General features: G+C 43.4%; 1 protein-coding gene across 2 annotated transcripts in view; it reads left to right on the forward strand.

The window, feature by feature from the left end:
* Positions 1-19,724, forward strand: part of adcy8 (adenylate cyclase 8 (brain)) — an 88,334-nt gene extending 68,610 nt beyond the window's left edge. For both annotated transcript variants that reach the window (XM_042071355.1, XM_042071356.1), the window contains 5 exons: positions 12,488-12,646; positions 12,939-13,085; positions 14,725-14,817; positions 17,791-17,905; positions 18,387-19,724. In XM_042071355.1, the coding sequence (XP_041927289.1) occupies positions 12,488-12,646; positions 12,939-13,085; positions 14,725-14,817; positions 17,791-17,905; positions 18,387-18,880 (1,008 nt within the window). In that variant the 3' untranslated portion in view covers positions 18,881-19,724. The remainder of the gene's footprint in view (positions 1-12,487; positions 12,647-12,938; positions 13,086-14,724; positions 14,818-17,790; positions 17,906-18,386) is intronic.
* The last annotated feature ends 1,549 nt before the right edge of the window (positions 19,725-21,273 follow it).

A 21,273-nucleotide genomic window follows, 5' to 3' on the forward strand; every position in this document is an offset into this window, starting at 1 on the left:
TCAAGGGTATTATTATCGGTTATCATATCGGTATCGGCCACAACAGAGCGATAAATATTGGTTATCGTTATCGGCCCTAAAATTCCATATTGGCGCATCTCTAAAATTTAGACATATAGTTAAAAAACCAAAGAGGATCACCGGAATTTATTTTTATCTTTTCAGTCATGCACAACATTCTTATCAGTGTAGCCTAACAATTCTTAATGCACCTTGCGCAATGGGCCACGGGCGGACCAAGAGGTCCGAATCAAATCAGACCAGGTAGGCTCAATTCCTCTCTCTCTATGAAGCTGCACAATGAAGTTTAAACATGACATAGAGCCCTATTTTGGCGATCTAAAACGCATGGTCACTGGCGAATAGCTTAAATACATTTAGAGGTTTGTCCAGTCCACATTCGAGGTGGTTTTGTTATCAAACGTTGGGCACTTGGCACAAAAAAGGCGGTTCTTATGTTTCTTAATCAGTCATGGGTGTGTTTTGGGCATAACATCCATTAAACCAATGAAAATGACATCTGTCATTCCCTTTAATAGCAAGCAGTGCAACTAGCAACACTTACCCTTATAATGTTTGAATGACTGACTGAATAAAAAAAACTATGGACATTTATTCTGCAGAGGAGTTGCTCCTTACATCTCGTGCGTTTTCAGCTGTGCCTTTCGCTATAGACCAGGTTTGTCTTGGTCAGTGGCATAATGCTTTTTAAATGGTATAAGATAACGATTTTTAGACAATGCACCAGACCACACCTTAGGTCGTTAATTGCCACACTCCTGGGCACATTGGTTAATAAAAGAGAAGCGCATGGTGTAAGATAGGAATAAACTTTGTGATAAGAATACACTATGTGATAAGAATAAACTTTGTGATAAGAATACACATATACATAATATGTTTCACAACAGTATCTATGTAACAAATACAATACAAAATACACACACACATACAGTAAACACACAGAAGTAAACACACACACACAGATTTAACCCTTTAGGCGCCAGAGGTTTTTTTCCGAAACAATCAATTTTGACATCTTCATTTCAAAAGGCTATATCTTAAAAGTGATAAGAGATAGAGACTTTCTGTAAATTAGAGAAATATTAAGGATGACCCAAAGTTTATGTAGAGATTAAATGTTTATATCTAATTAGCATATTATGACGTCATATGGTGGCGGCCATCTTGGATTATAGAATTTTCATGAAAAGTCGCATGTTTGAATGATAAAATGCACCACTTCTTTCCCCCCAAAATGTCCCTCACCTTCTGTATGCTATATTGCACAATACTGAATGCTCAGGTAAATAGTAAGTAGTGAACAAACTGTGTAAATCATTACTAATAAATGGCCGAAACAAACCAAATGCATGTAGCGGTAGACTGGCCTTTTGCTGTTAGATAGATTACTACATACAGTAGGCACTCTGATTCCATGTATGGGGCACATATAGATTATTCAGATGACACACAAACACAAGTAGACAAGACCTGTTTAGTTCAAAAGCTCATTTGCCACAGCAAGGCACAGATCAGGACTGAGATGACGAGACAAGACAAGAGACAATGTTAGTATTTTTTTTCTTTTTGTTGTTTTTTTTTTAGCTGACAAAGACACACACATCACAAGGACATGAACACACAAAAAGGAACACATAGTGTATGTCCTAAATGATCAGGTAAATAGATAGCAAATCAACAGTGTAAATCATTACTAATAAATGGCTGACATTTTTTTTTTTATGTAGCAGGCCTTTTGCTGTAGAGATAATGACTCCCTATCCATACAGGGCCGGCATTCCCATCATCTTGTGATAGACTATGCATGACCTAATGTGTGTGTGTGTGTGTGTGTGTGGGGGAGAGGGAGAGGGAGAGAGCGTGTCACCACCTCCACCATGCGAGCAGCATGGCCAGCCTCGCGCGCGCCGAGTGGAGAGAATTTGCGCAGCTCGGACTAGGCCTACTGTCATTCTCATTGCGACTCCCCACACTGCCACTACGTTCCCCCCTAACTCTCCTATGAGCACTTCGACCTCGTCTAACATACCCAGTCGCATTAGACAAAGGCTCCACCACGTTACTGTCGTCGCGATTGTGGAGAGGCAAAAGACAGAAGCTAGCGCTATTAGGCTACCTCCAGCCTTGTTCGCCACACCACTAACACCCTGCTAACTTCCTGATGAACGCTCCGAACCCGTGAAACATTATTCCCACCAGTGACATTGGGCAAACGATTCAACGTTTGTGCTTGGTGTAAGCTAAACTATGGAGTAAACTCTCACTTTGTCCAGCTGCATCATTGAAGGCAGGGACGCATCTGAAGCCTCACTAAACGAATCACCGTCATTTCCTGAAGGCAGATATTCCCCTTCAGAATCAGGGTCCGCGAATAGAAGACCCAACACTTCATTTCAGGTAAACTTTTTTGATGCCATTAGACGATAATCTAATGCAAATACTCGCTAACGTTGACAATATCGCTCTGACTAAGTGGCTCACACGCACACTAGCTCCGGTATTGCACACACTGATTCAGTGCGCTGTAGCTCAAAAGTTTTGTTTAAACCATGACCTTTTTCGGACTCGGGGATGACGTATGACATGTTTGCCACCTAGTGGAGTGGATGTCGAACGAAATATGACACCCTATTTGACTAAATCGGCCGTTTTATTCAGTACCGCATCTTGTCGAGTAAACTCGACAGTGGCGCCTAGAGGGTTAATAAATGTTGGGTGTTGTACAGTGGGCATCGCTTTCAAATGACCACTTCATTCGCGCATTACGCGGCGTGAAGCTGCGAGAAGCTTTAGTACCACTTTCAGCCACTGTGCGTCGCTCTGCCACTGTACATCGCTCTGCCTGCCGTCCCTTACATAATTGTTGCCGAGAGTAATCCCAGCCTACGAATTCAATAACAAAATAAATCATGCATAATTAAACATTACCTCGATTTAGGCTACTTGGGTATGGCTTAAGGCTTGACTACACGAAAATCGAAATTTGCTGTCTACATTATTGTCAGTGTTGGGGTTAACGCAACTACGCAAATCAAAACAGTGGTGTGATAATTGAGCCAGTAGAGAAAGAACTGTTCAGAATTAATCTGTAGCCTTGGGTAGGCTTCTGCAGAAAACAATGTTGTTGCCGATGTAATACTATCTGGCGACGTTTTTAACAGGCTACGCAATAGAGGCTTAGACAACTATGACCCACGTTTTGGTTTCGTAAATGAATTTGCCCTACTTCTTGACTGCAATGTAGTCAATTGACTGCTTGACATGTCATTTTTATTTTTCTGTAAACAATTACATCTGCTTTATGCCGCAGAATTACATTCATATTTGGCTGACTGCAGACGCGCCACTTCCCTCCCCATATTCCAATATTAAGATAGTATAAAGTGCTTTTTGTATAGGCTACTATCATAAAAAAAAAATAGTTAAAACGAATAGCTATTTGCAATTTGACAAAACACTGGTCCTCATTTTGCGAATGCGAGGACGATATGAGCCTGTTGCATTTAGTTAGATGTCCGAGTCACACATAATGTTTGAAAACCACTGGCTCGTAATCACAATAATTTAACACACGACAGTTGGATAACCTACTTCATCATGTCCCCATGCCTACATTTTTGTGAGTAGCATAGAGATCGTTAAAAACAATAAAGTATGGCTCTCCGTTTGGGACATCGAAAACTTTTTTTAATTTTTAATAGACTACCGTCGAAGATGCTGACTTGCAAAAGCCTCGGGATAACACGTTATCTCCACTATCATCAGTCATGCCCCTTGATCAAAGTGGGGAATGAAATAAAAGTTTGAGAACCACTGGCTTATAACAAGTTACCTGCAGTCCAGAACACAGAATCTATTGCAATATTCTGATGATCGGCGATGATATCGGCAAATGTTTGTTTTCCAAAGTAAGAATTTCACTTCACCATGCACCTTCGACAATACCTGGCCTACCTGGTATCATTACAAACATTATTCTGTGTCCTAAAACTGGCATATTTTATGGCATTGTGTCATGTAAGTTCGTTGCAAAATCTAGAAAAATGTGTGAGGTGGTCAGCGGGGGACAATTGAGACACACATTGGATTGTGTTATTACTTGAACATTCCACACTATCCACAGCTGTGGTAGGCCTATCAGGGGCAGGAGGATTACTGTCAGCGCAGGCTTTATATAAAATTCTTCAAAGTCAAAGTCAAAGTCAAAGTCAGCTTTATTGTCAATTTCTTCACATGTTCCAGACATACAAAGAGATCGAAATTACGTTTCTCACTATCCCACGGTGAAGACAAGACATATTTTATCAATTTAAGTCCACAGACAAACATAACATTCAAGTAAACAAAAAAGTAAGTAAATAAGAGGGCACATATAATAATGAAAAAAATAAGAGCAGCAAAATTTGGTTGAAATTGTGCATAGACAGTCAATAAAATACTAGTGCAAAGTCAGGCCAATAAAAGGCTTGTGTAGTTCTGTTTGACCTAAGTAAGAAAGAAAGTGACATAGTGGTGCAAGTTATGTAAGAGCAGCAGATGTGTTGTGTTTTCAGGACAACAACAACAAGTTGTAAAGTGTACAAGTGTGCAAGTGTGCAAGTGGAGTAGTGCACGCGGCCATTTGTGGGTCCAATGTCCAGGATGTTATGTAGCTGAGGGTGGAGGGGGGAGAGGAGGGAGAGAGTTCAGCATCCTTACAGCTTGGTGTATGAAGCTGTTGGTGAGTCTGGTAGTGCGGGAGCGCAGGCTTCTGTACCTCTTCCCAGAGGGCAGTAGATCGAACAGATTGTGAGCGGGGTGACTTGCATCACTCACAATTTTGGTCGCCTTGCGGGTGAGGTGGGTGGTGTAAATGTCCTTCAGGGAGGGGAGTGAAGCACCAATAATCCTTCCAGCTGTGTTCACTATGCGCTGCAGGGCTTTCCTGTTGTATTCAGTGCAGCTTCCGCTCCACACAGCGATACAGCTGTGCAGAAGGCCTCGAATGTTGTCTTGTTTGTGGAGCGCTTTGCTTCGCTTCTGTAATTTCGGCTTCATTGAAAATGAGGGCTTCCCTCAATGACCCTCCGAGAATAAATAAAGGTTGAATGAATGAATGAATGCAGGCTTGCCCAAAATATGGCATGTGGTTTGCGCAGCCTACAGTAAATAACAGACCCGCCAGAATGTGCGTTATGATGCTTTTTTACGAGCAAGATGTTTTGGTACCCTACGCACACTGCATGTTCTTAAATAACAATGATCATCAGTAATATTCGACCATTAATTTGGGTAAATGGGCAAGCGTGACCACCTTGATTGGCTGATTGGCTGATGATTGTAACGCGGGCATGATTCCAAACACCTCCCTTACGATGATGAGTGACAGGTCTCAGAATGCGTGCGCTACACAAGGACGGAAGATGATGAATAACTGGGGCCGTAGGCTATTCACAAAGGCTTTTATCTTACTACTAGGAGTAGGCTACTCCTAAATCGCACTTAAAGATTTTATATTGGAGTTTTCTCTTAAAAGTTATTCACAAAGCCTTTCAGACAACTCCTAAACTAGGAGTGAGTCTTCGTGGCTATGGATGACGTCATTACTCATGCACGAGCTTGACTGAAGTGACCACCTTGATTGGCTGACGATTGTAACGCGGGAATTCCAAACACCTCTCTTCCGATGATGACTGACAGGTGACAGGTCGGAGAATGCGTGCGCTACACAAGTAGTGTGAAGGACGGAAGATGATTAATAACTGAATAAAAAGGCCTAGCCTAAATGAATAAAGAGTAAGGCAAAACAAATAACTTAGTAGCCTAATGAAACAGGCCTATGGATTGATGCAGTAGCCTACCTTTGCAACATTTATTAAATTAATCTGTCACCATATCCCTAGGCTACGTTTGCAAAGAGGAGAACATTTTAATTTGATTCACAATGAAACGTTACATTTCATTTCCATGTTAACAATGAGTAGTTTGTGTTGTTGTTGGTGGCGTTATTGCATCCCTTTTATGAATGCAAAATTGTTCCCTCGCAATTGGAAGCTCCTGTTGCAGCATAGGCTATTTCAAAACATCGCAACGTAAAATGCCACAAAAAAGCTGTTTATGAATAGGTCTTAGTGAGTTAGGAGTCCTCTCGACTTAAGCTGTCCCAGACTTAGGTGCTACTTTTAGGTCTAAAATGCTTCGTGAATTACTTTTTGTGAAAAAATTAGGAGTCCTAAAGTTAGGAGTGACACGCCCATTATTTTTAGGAGTTGCTCCTAAATTCGCCAGTTAGGAGCTACTTTTAGCCTTAAAATTCTTTGTGAATATGGCCCCTGAATAAAAAGGCCTAGCCTAAATGAATCAAGGCAAAACAAATAGCCTAGTAGCCCAATGAAACATACGGATTGATGTAGTATCTTGTAACATTATTAAATTATTCTGTTACTATGCCTACGTTTGCAAAAGAGAACATTTTAATTTGATTCACAATAATGTTACATTTAATTTACATGTTGACAATGACTAGCCTAGTTTTGGTTGTTGTTGGCGGCGTTATTGCATGTTAGTTATGCCTACAATGCAAAATTGCTTCCTCGCGATTGGAAGCTCCTGTAGCTGCATAGGATTTCAAAACACGGCAAAATGCCACAGGTTTGTGAATAGGTCTGTGAGTAAGGAGTCCTCTTGACTTCTTTTAAGCTGTCAGAGGTGGGAAGGTGTGATTTTTTGGGGGAAGGGCCGGATTAACTGGGCACAATTGTCTGATGGCCCCCCTTCCCCCCAGCCAACGTGAATCGGGTGGTTAGTTAATAGGCCTATCGTGAAGATTTTTCCTGCCATCTAAGGCACGAGCGCATCTGTGAGGCCAAACCTCACCAAGTAGCTCGTTTGTTTACAACTAACATGCCATTTAATTAAACTGCTTTATAGGCTATGCCGAAATAGTTTTCAACATTTTGAATATTAGTGTCGGGTGAATTGAAATGTTCTCAAAGTAGCCTTATGGCTGAAAGCTGCTTGGGACACCCCCCCCCTCCTGCACTCATTGTTTCAAAAGGAGTAATTTTGGCTTTGTCAGAACTGAAGAGCTGTGGACGGCACGGCACGGTATGCCCAATGAAAATAAATTAACGCAACGCAACACAACACAACACAGACCCCGCTTCTCTCGCGTCAGTCACTGACATGAACGAAACACAGAACCCGCTTCTCTCACGGCAGTCACTGACAGTAACCTAGAATAAATGCATGGGGAAAAACACTTCCCCATGACAAAGACATCGTAAAACACTGAAAGTTAATATTTTGTCACTAGCAACATTCATCTGTCCTTTGTCAAATGTATTATGTTCCAAGTACCCTATGCGTAATTCTGCTTCATAAAGTTGAACAAATACATTTGCTTATTTCACAGAAAAATATAAATAGCCAGTCTACAGTGCAGAGTTGGTAAGTTATGGTAGGCCAACTTGCAGTGAACATACAAAGAGGGGAAATTATTTCTCTTGCAGCTGAGTAGCCTCAGGTGCGCACGTAGACATAAGGCCGAACATGCAAGCGCCAATGAATCGTGCTCTCACTGCAATCGCGCCGTTAAACTTAAATAGGTTAACATCACTCCAAGTTCGCCTTCAAGCAAGGAAAACGATGATTTGAAGACATCTGTTTCGTTGGAAGGGCAAGGGGTAGCAACAGGGCAACACAGAGACAGGCCCGATGGCAGGGCTGTTATGAGAGTATTAAAATATAGGATATTCTACGGGAAAACATTAAAACGGCAAGACAGCGGGGAAAGTTAAAATACGTGATAAACACGGAAAAAGTTGGCATGCATTGTTTCGGTCCCCGTGCACAGGGATTATTTGTCATACTATTAATCACATATGATTATTTGTGAAATTGTGCAAACAGGCGCAACACATTTGAAAAGGAAGGACTGGTAGCATGCAAGCTCACGGGAAAGATTGATTTAAGAATGTTATCACAAAGTGTGTGGTTGTGGCGCGGGCGGAAGACAATTGGCAGGGGAGGGTCATGTCTTTTTTTAACAATTCTGTCGGAGGGTCATTGAACAATTTCTAGCAGGCAAGAGAGGGTCATGCAACTTCCAACTGAAGCACTCAAAATTCCTCCGGTGGCCCCTTCAATAAATAACGATCAGTCCCTAGATTGCTGCTGGGCTATATGTCTTGGTTCTGTTAACAACTTATTGTCAAACGCATAGCCTATCTCGCGGTTGCATCCATTACAAACAAACATGCAATGTGAACGTCTGGGATTGGGGAGAGCACTAAATGCTCTTCTGAATAAGCACGAAGTCAAACCTTTAAATGAAAAACACTCTTTAATAATCCAAAAAAATAAACCGCTAATGAAGTAAACTTGTGACCATCAAAAATCGTTTATCGCTCGTAACTCCGTGATACCAGGACGTAACAGGAAGGCATTTGGCTGAGCAACGGAGGTTAATATGCTCCATGTTTTGTCCAAATGATGACTGTCTATCATCGTTGCACTCGGAGAAAACCGGAATGTTTCATTCGTCCCCGTTTCAATCGTCCCGGTTGTACCTACTCAAAACGCAGATAGAACCTTATTATTCTAAGGTAGCGAAATAGCGTTCAGCATGATTCATGCCCAATTAATTCCCCCTGTTAAAGTGTTCGCCTTTGTAGTTTGGTTTCGTGATAGCCTATGATAAACGGCTTATGGCCAAATATGTGAAAACGTTAAAATACAGTAGGCGATAAACCCGGAAAAAGTTGACAGTGATTTTTTCATAATCACTTTGGAGGGTCATAGAAAAATGTATTGCTGGCGAGGGAGGGTCACGTCTTTTTGGACTAATGCTCCCCAAACTCCTCCGGTAGCCCCTTAAATAAATAATGAACAGTCCCTAATGAAGTAAACTTGTGACCATCAAAAATCGTTTATCGCCTGTAGGCCTAACTCCGTGATAACAGGACGTAACAGGAAGGCATTTGGCTGAGCAACGGAGGTTAATACTCTATATTTTGTCCAAATGATGTCTGTCTATCATCGTTGCACTCGGAGAAAACCAGAATGTTTAATTTGTCCTGCGTCTCTACGGCTGCAAACGGGATTCACTCGCAGTTAACCAAATATTTCTTTATTAGGGCAGGCATATTTCTGGCTATTACATTATTTCTAAACCAGTCTGCTAAAGTCTGTAGTGAAGTCTGTGTAGGGTTTTCCAGGCTCCATTTCTTTTTACGAGACACCCTGCTCACTTGAGCCATCTACCGGTTGTTTGGGTTGTTGCAGCGTCTCACTGGAAAAATACAAATTAAAGTCGCGTGATACCGCGTGATCCCACGCGCGGACCGCGAGTGAAGCTGGCCAATTCGAAGCACTGCCCACTGTAACAGCTCTCCCTGGTGGAAATGAGGCTGCTTGCACTCTGGCCCAGATTAATAATTCCCCCTGGTGGAGATGAGGCTGTTTGCACTCTGGCCCAGAGTAATAATTCCCCCTGGTGGAGATGAGGCTGCTTGCACTCTGGCCCAGAGTAATAATTCCCCCTGGTGGAGATGAGGCTGTTTGCCCTGTTCAGACGATTTTCCTTTCTCTCCAGTTCCCTGTTTTATTCTATTTACCCAAGTAAACAGCTAAAGTGCGAATGCTAGACAGGAGGTGAAGTTTTGTTCAGCAGTGTTACAGCCTCTGGAAAGAAGCTGTACCTGAGCCTGCTGGTGCGGGAGCGCACGCTCCTGCATCGCCTGCCAGATGGAAGAAGACTGAAAAGACCACGGGTTGGGTGGGTGGCGTCCTTTGCAATGGATTTGGCTTTGTTTGTATAGTGTTTATGATATGTGTTGAGAATGGAGGGGGGTTGGGAGCCAATAGTCCTTTGGGCAGATTTCACTACTTTTTGTAGTGCTTGCGATCAGCAGCGTTGCAGTTGTCGTAACAGAGGTCGTAATTAAGAGACAGAGAGTGTAACAGAGGTCGTAATTAAGAGACAGAGAGTGTAACAGAGGTCGTAATTCGTCCGCCGCTCACGGCCCTTGAACCCGCCACCTCCACACACACCGGCATGGGAGTCGAACGCTCTAACCACTGAGCTAAAAGCCCAGGCTTTCAACTCGGCGGTTAGAAGCGTTCTTAAGGTTAGGGGTGTGAGGATTTACACGCGCAACTAGCATGCTAGCTCAGTTCACCTCCCTAAATCCTCACTCCCATGATCCGGGTCTACGGCACCACTGTAACAGAGGTCAGGGTTGATCCAAGGGGTCGAGTTCAGGGGGTTGGTTATCCAGTATGAAAGGGCAGAACAGTTCAATCGATCCAAGGGGACTGACTCGCCATCCAGTGTTCCAGTGTACATAAAAAAACAATTGGAGTTCGAGATTTCAAAAACACAGGTCTTCTAGCTTCAACAATAAACATAGAAAAATAGGTACAAGGAAAGGTAAGATGATTCGATACAATAGGTAGATTTAGAAAAAATTAGATTATCACATGAGTATTATTTTTCTTAAGAGGGTTATCAATCACTTTTAATCAAATTCATTCAAGTGGAGTCTCGAGTGAAAAAACAAACCCGTCACCTAGGAGATGACTGTACCAAAATAAAAGTCGTTTAGAATACATTCACTTTCAAGCAGACCAAAAAGAGAATGAAAAAGAAATACATATAATCATGTAAACTCAGCCTCTTGTTCTTGCTATTTATTCATATTTATTCATATTTATATATTAAAATATTTATTGTACTCAAACCATTCTAAAGTTATGGTCTTAGTAACCTAACTTTAAGGTGGGTTCCATACAGAGGTGGAGTTTGTGAGTATGCTCTCAATGGTAGTGTAGGATCATTACAGAGGTGGAGTTTGTGAGTATGCTCTCAATGGTAGTGTAGGATCATTACAGAGGTGGAGTTTGTGAGTATGCTCTCAATGGTGGCAGAGGTGGAGTTTGTGAGTATGCTCTCAATGGTGGCAGAGGTGGAGTTTGTGAGTATGCTCTCAATGGTAGTGTAGGATCATTACAGAGGTGGAGTTTGTGAGTATGCTCTCAATGGTAGTGTAGGATCATTACAGAGGTGGAGTTTGTGAGTATGCTCTCAATGGTGGCAGAGGTGGAGTTTGTGAGTATGCTCTCAATGGTGGCAGAGGTGGAGTTTGTGAGTATGCTCTCAATGGTGGCAGAGGTGGAGTTTGTGAGTATGCTCTCAATGGTAGTGTAGGATCATTACAGAGGTGGAGTTTGTGAGTATGCTCTCAATGGTAGTGTAGGATCATTACAGAGGTGGAGTTTGTGAGTATGCTCTCAATGGTGGCAGAGGTGGAGTTTGTGAGTATGCTCTCAATGGTGGCAGAGGTGGAGTTTGTGAGTATGCTCTCCATGGTGGCAGAGGTGGAGTTTGTGAGTATGCTCTCCATGGTGGCAGAGATGGAGTTTGTGAGTATGCTCTCAGTGGTGGCAGAGGTGGGGTTTGTGAGTATGCTCTCCATGGTGGCAGAGGTGGGGTTTGTGAGTATGCTCTCCATGGTGGCAGAGGTGGAGTTTGTGAGTATGCTCTCAATGGTGGCAGAGGTGGAGTTTGTGAGTATGCTCTCAATGGTGGCAGAGATGGAGTTTGTGAGTATGCTCTCAGTGGTGGCAGAGGTGGGGTTTGTGAGTATGCTCTCCATGGTGGCAGAGGTGGAGTTTGTGAGTATGCTCTCAATGGTGGCAGAGGTGGAGTTTGTGAGTATGCTCTCAGTGGTAGCAGAGGTGGAGTTTGTGAGTGGGCTCTCCATGGTGAGTATGCTCTCCATGGTGGCAGAGGTGGAGTTTGTGAGTATGCTCTCCATGGTGGCAGAGGTGGAGTTTGTCAGTATGCTCTCCATGGTGGCAGAGGTGGAGTTTGTGAGTATGCTCTCCATGGTGGCAGAGGTGGAGTTTGTGAGTATGCTCTCCATGGTGGCAGAGGTGGAGTTTGTGAGTATGCTCTCCATGGTGGCAGAGATGGAGTTTGTGAGTATGCTCTCAGTGGTAGTGTAGGATCATTACAGAGGTGGAGTTTGTGAGTATGCTCTCCATGGTAGTGTAGGATCATTATGACCCCTTCTGAATTTATGCCACGTTTCGTGTTATTCCGTTCATGAGGGGCCATATCAGCTACACACACACACACACGCACAGTACATGGAACATAGGTGTGCTTTCTTATCCATAGAAAAGCGAAGGCGTTGATGTGCCTTCTTCATCAGACTGGAGGAGTTGAGAGACCAAGAAAGATTTTTTGTATCTCGGGATACTGTCAACTTTAAAAGTAGATCTTGGTTCACACCCGGATTAGGGTCTCCGTTATCCTTTCACCCGGATTAGGGTCTCCTAATCCGTTATCCTTGATGGCATCCTCTCTAACATGGCTAGATTAGGGTCTCCTCTGTAACATGGGGCTGAAATGGTTGATGTAGCTGCTGCAGCTACTTTAATCATGTTGTTGTTGTTGTTGTTGTTGTTGTTTGTCCAGTTGGAATACACAGCACGGCTGGACTTCCTGTGGCGTGTTCAGGCTCAGGAGGAGATCGGAGAGATGCGGGAGATCCGTGAACACAACGAGAACCTGCTGCGCAATATCCTCCCCTCACACGTTGCACGACACTTCCTGGAGAAGGACCGTGATAACGAGGTAAGAACTGCAGCTTTTCCCTGTTACTGCTCCACCTACTGGTTAAACAGAAGAACTACAGCACTACCCCACCTACTGGTGAAACAGAAGAATTACAGCTATCCCACTGTTAGTGAAAGCACTGCCCCACCTACTGGTGAAACAGAAGAACTACAGCTATCCCCACTGTTAGTGAAAGCACTACCACAAGGCACTCAAAGAATCCTCCATATAAATGCATGAGTAAATTCATAACACGAATATGACAGTAGACGTGTGTGTGTGTGTGTGTGTGTGTGTGTGTGATGTTTAGGAGCTGTATTCCCAGTCCTATGAGGCGGTGGGAGTGATGTTTGCCTCCATTCCTGGCTTCGCTGATTTCTACTCCCAGACGGAGATGAACAACCAGGGAGTGGAGTGCCTGCGCCTCCTCAATGAGATCATCACCGACTTTGATGAGGTCAGTCATATCTAGTCTAAGATCATCACCGACTTTGATGAGGTCAGTCATATCTAAGATCATCACTGACTTTGATGAGGTCAGTCATATCTAGTCTAAGATCATCACCGACTTTGATGAGGTCAGTCATATCTAAGATCATCACTGACTTTGATGAGGTCAGTCATATCTAAGATCATCACTGACTTTGATGAGGTTAGTCATATCTAGTCTAAGATCATCACTGACTTTGATGAGGTCAGTCATATCTAGTCTAAGATCATCACTGACTTTGATGAGGTCAGTCATATCTAGTCTAAGATCATCACTGACTTTGATGAGGTCAGTCATATCTAAGATCATCACCGACTTTGATGAGGTCAGTCATATCTAGTCTAAGATCATCACTGTGTTTGATAAGAGAGTAACGTCCAGTCTGAGATCATCACTGTGTTTGATCTTGAATTTCCCCTTGGGGATCAATAAAGTATCTATCTATCTATCTGTCTATCTATCTGTCTATCTATCTCTATCTATCTGTCTATCTATCTATCTATCTATCTATCTATCTATCTATCTATCTCTATCTATCTGTCTCTATCTATCTATCTGTCTATCTCTATCCATCTCTATCTATCTATCTGTCTATCTATCTATCTGTCTTAAGATCATCATTGGGCAGCCGTGGCCTACTGGTTAGCGCTTTGGACTTGGAACCGGAGGGTTGCCGGTTTGAACCCCGACCAGTAGGATGCGGCTGAAGTGCCCTTGAGCAAGGCACCTAACCCCTCACTGCTCCCCGAGCGCCGCTGTTGTTGCAGGCAGCTCACTGCGCCGGGATTAGTGTGTGCTTCACCTCACTGTGTGTACACTGTGTGCTGAGTGTGTTTCACTAATTCACGGATTGGGATAAATGCAGAGACCAAATTTCCCTCACGGGATCAAAAGAGTATATATACTTATACTTATCTGTCTATCTATCTATCTGTCTATCTATCTATCTATCTATCTGTCTATCTCTATCTATCTATCGGTCTATCTATCTATCTATCTCTATCTATCTGTCTATCTATCTATCTAAGAGAGTAACGTCCAGTCCAGGGCTCCGCAGCCTTTTCTTTGTAATTTTTGGTCAGAAATTGGGTGTGGATAGCTGTCTGGGGCCGCATATTATTTTATTTTATTTTTAAACATTTTTATTTTAGTAATAGGCTATTTAGCCACTTTAGCTGTTAAATAACCTGTATACAACATTTTGAGTGTATGCAATGAATAGGGCCTATATTGCAATACAACAGGTTACAAAACAAGCAACTTTTTTATATTAGTGGATATTATACTGTATCTTACAAGACATGAGGGAAGAAAGCAGGAAAAATCAACAGGTTTTTAAGCTGAAAAAGAGTAGGCCTAGCTCTGCAGTTTCAGTCACTGTTTAATAAGAGAGTATCATGTAGTCTAAGAATGTCACTGTTTGATAAGAGAGTATCATGTAGTCTAAGATCGTCACTGTTTGATAAGACGTCTAGTTTAATATCATCACTGTGTTTGATAAGAGAGTAACAGCTAGTTTAAGATCATCATTGTTTGATAAGAGAATAATGATGTTCTTAACACACACACACACACACACACACACACACACACACACCTGTTGCAGCTGCTGGGGGAAGAGCGGTTCCAGGATGTGGAAAAGATCAAGACCATCGGCAGCACTTACATGGCCGTCTCAGGCCTATCCCCAGAGAGACAGGTACACACACACACCTACACACACACACACACACAGACATACACACACTTACATGGCCGTCTCAGGCCTATCCCCAGAGAGACAGGTACACACACACACCTACACACACACACACACCTATATATACACACACACACACAGACATACACACACCTAAACACACACAGACACACACACACTTACATGGCCGTCTCAGGCCTATCCCCAGAGAGACAGGTACACACACACACCTACACACACACACAGACATACACACACACACCTAAACACACACACACACACACACAGACATACACACACACACACACACGGACACACACACACTGACATGGCCGTCTCAGGCCTAAACAGGTGCACATTTTAACCATTTATATATGTCCGCATGTAGAAAAGTGGAGCAGGGACACAAATATTAAAAATGTAATATAATATGCACACAAACTTATGAACCAGTGTATAAGCATACTACTCAATTCTTATGGGTATAAATAACAATGTCTCCGCCATATGTGGTGGCTGCCAACTATAGCACAAACGGCACAGTACTTTGTAAGCCGTTTAGCCCTCTGTTGCAGCCCTCTTACTACCAACCTGTGTGTGTCCTAGGCTGCGGAATATGAAAACAAGTAGTCTGCACCTATAGCTTAGCTCTGAGATGGTGTTTAGGAGTGGACACACACACACACACCTATAGCCTAGCTCTGAGATGGTGCTTAGGAGTGGACACACACACACCTATAGCCTAGCTCTGAGATGGTGTTTAGGAGTGGACACACACACACCTATAGCCTAGCTCTGAGATGGTGTTTAGGAGTGGACACACACACATAGCCTAGCTCTGAGATGGAGTTTAGGAGTGGACACACACACACACACCTATAGCCTAGCTCTGAGATGGTGTTTAGGAGTGGACACACACACACACACCTATAGCTTAGCTCTGAGATGGTGTTTAGGAGTGGACACACACACCTATAGCCTAGCTCTGAGATGGAGTTTAGGAGTGGACACACACACACACACCTATAGCCTAGCTCTGAGATGGTGTTTAGGAGTGGACACACACACACACACACCTAGCTCTGAGATGGTGTTTAGGAGTGGACACACACACACCTATAGCCTAGCTCTGAGATGGTGTTTAGGAGTGGACACACACACACCTATAGCCTAGCTCTGAGATGGAGTTTAGGAGTGGACACACACACACACCTATAGCCTAGCTCTGAGATGGTGTTTAGGAGTGGACACACACACACACACCTATAGCCTAGCTCTGAGATGGTGTTTAGGAGTGGACACACACACACCTAGCTCTGAGATGGTGTTTAGGAGTGGACACACACACACACACACCTATAGCCTAGCTCTGAGATGGTGTTTAGGAGTGGACACACACACACCTATAGCCTAGCTCTGAGATGGTGTTTAGGAGTGGACACACACACACCTATAGCCTAGCTCTGAGATGGTGTTTAGGAGTGGACACACACACACCTAGCTCTGAGATGGTGTTTAGGAGTGGACACACACACCTATAGCCTAGCTCTGAGATGGTGTTTAGGAGTGGACACACACACACACCTATAGCCTAGCTCTGAGATGGTGTTTAGGAGTGGACACACACACACACACATCTATAGCTCAGCTCTGAGATGGTGTTTAGGAGTGGACACACACACACACACCTATAGCCTAGCTCTGAGATGGTGTTTAGGAGTGGACACACACACACACACATCTATAGCCTAGCTCTGAGATGGTGTTTAGGAGTGGACACACACACACACACATCTATAGCTTAGCTCTGAGATGGTGCTTAGGAGTGGTTGGCATTGAATGATCTTGATCTCGAAAGCCTTCTCCATGCTAGAATGCTAGAGGTGCAGTCTACCTAAAAAAAACATTGGACTCCTCATTGATTACTACAACAAGCTGGTGTAGGAAAGTATTAGAATTACAATTGCAATGCTGAAACATGGATGGTTTTACACGAGAACGTTTGTACATTCTTACTGAGGGAGGGAAATGGTATATTGATTGATATGTCTTTCACTATGAGGTCTACTGTGCTGTCATGACGTGCTATGTACGTTCTTACTGAGGGTGGGAAATGGTTAGATACAGTATGTCTTTCACTATGAGGTCTACTGTTGTCATGACGTACTATGTACATTCCTTTGTAGGCATGGCAACCGTGTAACATGTGTGAAGGTGTTTTATTCTGCAGTGTGATGCAATAAGGGACCTCAACATGCCACAATAAAGAAATAAAGTTTATTATATTATCTATATACTATAGCAGTGGGATCATGCAGTCATTTACAGTAACAAATCCAGATATATATTTACATAATTAAACATACACTACTCCGGTGGCATAGTACACGCGATGCCGTGGCATAGAAAACAACCAATACTCCCGACCACCTCAACAGCACACCAACCACTCGGCCCACTATAGCAACAGCACACCAACCACTCGGCCCACCATAGCAACAGCACGCCAACCACTCGGCCCACCATAGCAACAGCACGCCAACCACTCGGCCCACCATAGCAACAGCACGCCAACCACTCGGCCCACCATAGCAACAGCACGCCAACAGCATGCCTACTACTTGGCCCACAATAGAAAGCAAGGGAACTGCCCTGATAGTATTGGTGTGCAACAGCATGCCGACTACTCTGCCCACAATAAGCTATCTTATCTCCTATCTTGAGCATCTTATCTCACACACAACCCTCTATACACACACAGCTGTAGACAAATTGAGAAGATAATAAGGCCATTCTCTGTCTTTGCTCTCTTTGTGTGTGTGTGTGTGTGTGTGTGTGTATGTGTTACATGTGCATGGGGATGTCTGTATGAATCTTTGTGTGTGTGTATCTGTCTGTGTGTATCTGGTATCTGTCTGTGTGTGTGTGTGTGTGTGTGTGTGTGTGTGTGTGTGTGTGTGTGTGTGACTGCAGCAGTGTGAGGATCGCTGGGGCCACCTGTGTGCTTTGGCAGACTTTGCCTTAGCACTGAATGAGAGCATCCAGGAGATCAACACACACTCCTTCAACAACTTCCAACTGCGCATCGGTGAGCCACACCACATTACCCAACACCACACTAAATTGCCCAACACCACACCACATTACCCAACACCACATTACCCAACACCACACCACATTACACCACACCACATTACCCAACACCACACCACATTACTCACACCACATTACCCAACACCACACCACATTACCCAACACCACACTACATTACCCAGTGTCCCATAACACCAAGCATAGACCCACACACGTCCTCATACACACACCTTCACTTGTAAACCCCTAATATACACACAACCTCACCTGTAAACACCTAATACACACCTCACCTGTAAACCCCCTCACCTGTAAACACCTAATACACACACACCCTCACCTGTAAACACCTAATATACACACACCCTCACCTGTAAACCCCCTCACCTGTAAACCCCTAATATACACACACCCTCACCTGTAACCCCCCTCACCTGTAAACCCCTAATATGCTGTTGTGTGTTTACACCTGGCAGGCATGGCCCATGGGTCTGTGGTTGCTGGGGTGATAGGTGCTAAGAAACCGCAGTATGACATCTGGGGTAAGACGGTGAACCTGGCGAGCCGCATGGACAGCACGGGCGTGAGTGGGCGCGTTCAGCTGCCGCACGACACCTTCCTGATCCTGAGCCAGCGAGGCTTCGCCTTCCAGCGCCGCGGCCCGGTGCACGTGCGTGGCATCAGCGAGCAGGAGGGCCCCATCTGCACGCACTTCCTGACAGGCCGCCAGCAGCCCTGCCCACTGGGCCTTCAGCCGCGCCGCGCCACCGGTCAATATTCGCTCGCTGCCGTGGTGCTTGGCCTGGTGCAGTCGCTCAACCGCCAGAAGCACAAGCACATCCTCAACGATAACAACGCCACGGGCATCATGAAGGCCACCTACGGCCACCGCAGGACCCTGCTCTCCCCCACTCCAGCTCCACCTGATTCAAACCACACTGAAGGCACAGACAAGAATGAGCTGGCCTAGACATCGCCTGAATAAAAAAATACATTGAGGGCCCAGACAACAATGAGCTGGCCTAGCGATCGCCAGAATAAAAAAATACATTGAGGGCCCAGACAACAATGAGCTGGCCTAGAGATCGCCAGAATAAAAAAATAAAAAAACATTGAGGGCCCAGACAACAATGACCTGGCCTAGAGATCACCAGAACAAAAGGCATCCACCCAAGAAAGAACTGGCCTACAGATTGCCAAAAATAAAAACATCCTCTCAAAAATGAGCTGGCCTAGTGATTGCCAGAATAAAAACAACATCCACCCTGGTTGGCTGATGTTACACTAACCTTGGTAAGAGACAGTCCCAATAAAATACTGAGGACGTTTGGATAGAACTGAGGTTACTATAGACACACACCAGACAACCCACTGGCCAATGTAAATTAACTGGGGGTCCTGTCAGGGGGCTGCCTGAATAAACAGTTTTCCTCTCCAAGTATAAGCAAAAAATACACTAAAAATAGGCTGACAGTGTAGCTCTTGAGACTACCTTAACAAAGAACTGAGGTGTCTTAGACTACCTAAGTAAAAATTATTTCTGGGAAAAAGCATTTCTAGAGACTGTCTAAACAGACCGAGTTGTCCAAGTTGTCGCACTGAATAAGACTGAGCATTTTTAAAGATTGCCTGACAAAAAAAAAAAAAAATATTAGTCATAGAGACTTCTTGACTGAAAAGACTGTCCTCAAGAATGCCTGGGTAAAAAGACTGACCTAGAAGTTGACCTAGAAAATGCCTGAATAAAAAACTAAGGCTTACTGACATTTTTCTTGCCATCTTTCTTTTTGTATTTCTTTTGTATTTCGGGGGAGGGGGGAATAAATGATTTATTTTTTTTATAAATTACTGTGTCTGTGGTTAATTTTCAACATACACCTCTATTACGCTATAGCAGGGGTGGGCAACTAATTTCCCCAAGGGACCACATGACAAACTGGGACTGTTTAGGAGGGCCGGACTCAAAATACCGAACTCAAGTCTGAACTCAATTCTGTTCAATTCTATTCTGTTCTTGTATAACATTAAGTAAATCATATGGTTTTGTTTACTGATGAAAATGTGAGGGAGACAAAGGAAAAACAGCAATATTTAATCTATGTCCAGTATTTAATCCTCATTCTCGAAAATGATTTTTTGACATTGACATTTTTTTCAGTTTTCAAAGACTGATATAAAAAAGTACTACAATATCTAAATAATTAGGCTAGGTCATGAAAATGTGAAGGAGTCAGTACAACCGATAGGCCTGTGCCACCATTTCATCAACACTCAGCAATATTTCATCATTAAATCATTACCATCATTAAATTAACTCTATGCAGAATTAGACTACGAAAATGTGGAGCAGACAATAGTAGGCTGTCATTAGTTAATCAACATGCACAAAGAAAACTATTTTAAAAATGTAGGCTATGTTTTTGCTTTAACTTTATGCACATAACTGTGATTGGTGAACTCGCTCTGTGTGTTGAGCCGGCTGCTTCAAGCAACCTGTGGGTAGTAGCATCATACTAGTTCGCTAACATAAGCTTTGCAAATAAACTCAGACATATTTTGGTTACAATTACGGGGTTATCCGATTGTAAACTGTCTATCTGCCAGTAACGTTTTGAAATGAACACTTCGTATCGCCAATGAGCAGCAGTAGGAGTTCGTTCTAACAACCTTTGCGGTGGATCAACATTTGAGCGCTTTGGATTGCACTATGTGCATGTTAAATGCGCTTTAAAAATAAATCTGACTCTGACTCTGACTCTGGTGAGCGACGTAGACATAAGAGACACAAAACTTTGAAAGGTTTACGCCAACGTAAAGGCAACTGCATTGTGTCGACGCAGAAGCATACATTCTATTCACCAGCACATCAGTGAGGGTGTTTACGTCGTATGCATCCACGCACAAATGTATGGGCGTACAAATAGCAGTTGCTTTCAAAATAAAAACAACGATATTGATTTGCATGCATTATCTCTCTTGACTATTGTTCTTTCACGGACCTTACGCGGGCTGGTCAGGTCATGTATGCGCTATAGAGATCACACATAATCTATTACATTAGAAAAACAGAGACATAATTTACTACACTAGAAACACAGACATAATCTACTACAATACTGCTGAAAAAAAAACAGCCTGACCAGCTTAAGGTGGTTTGCTGGTTGACCAGCTTGTTAACCAGCTTGTTTGAACATCCTATGATGGTTGACCTGCTAGACCAGCAAAACTCTTGCAAAAACACCTTCAGCTGATTTACCCAGTTTACAATGGTAATTCAGCTGGTTTTGCTTGTCGTACTACCTCAAGCTAGTAATTTCAGATGGTGTTACTGGTCTACATTGCTGGTTTAACTGGCCATGCCAG

This window comes from Alosa sapidissima, chromosome 19 (genome assembly GCF_018492685.1).
Source record: "Alosa sapidissima isolate fAloSap1 chromosome 19, fAloSap1.pri, whole genome shotgun sequence".
Lineage (NCBI taxonomy): Eukaryota > Metazoa > Chordata > Actinopteri > Clupeiformes > Clupeidae > Alosa > Alosa sapidissima.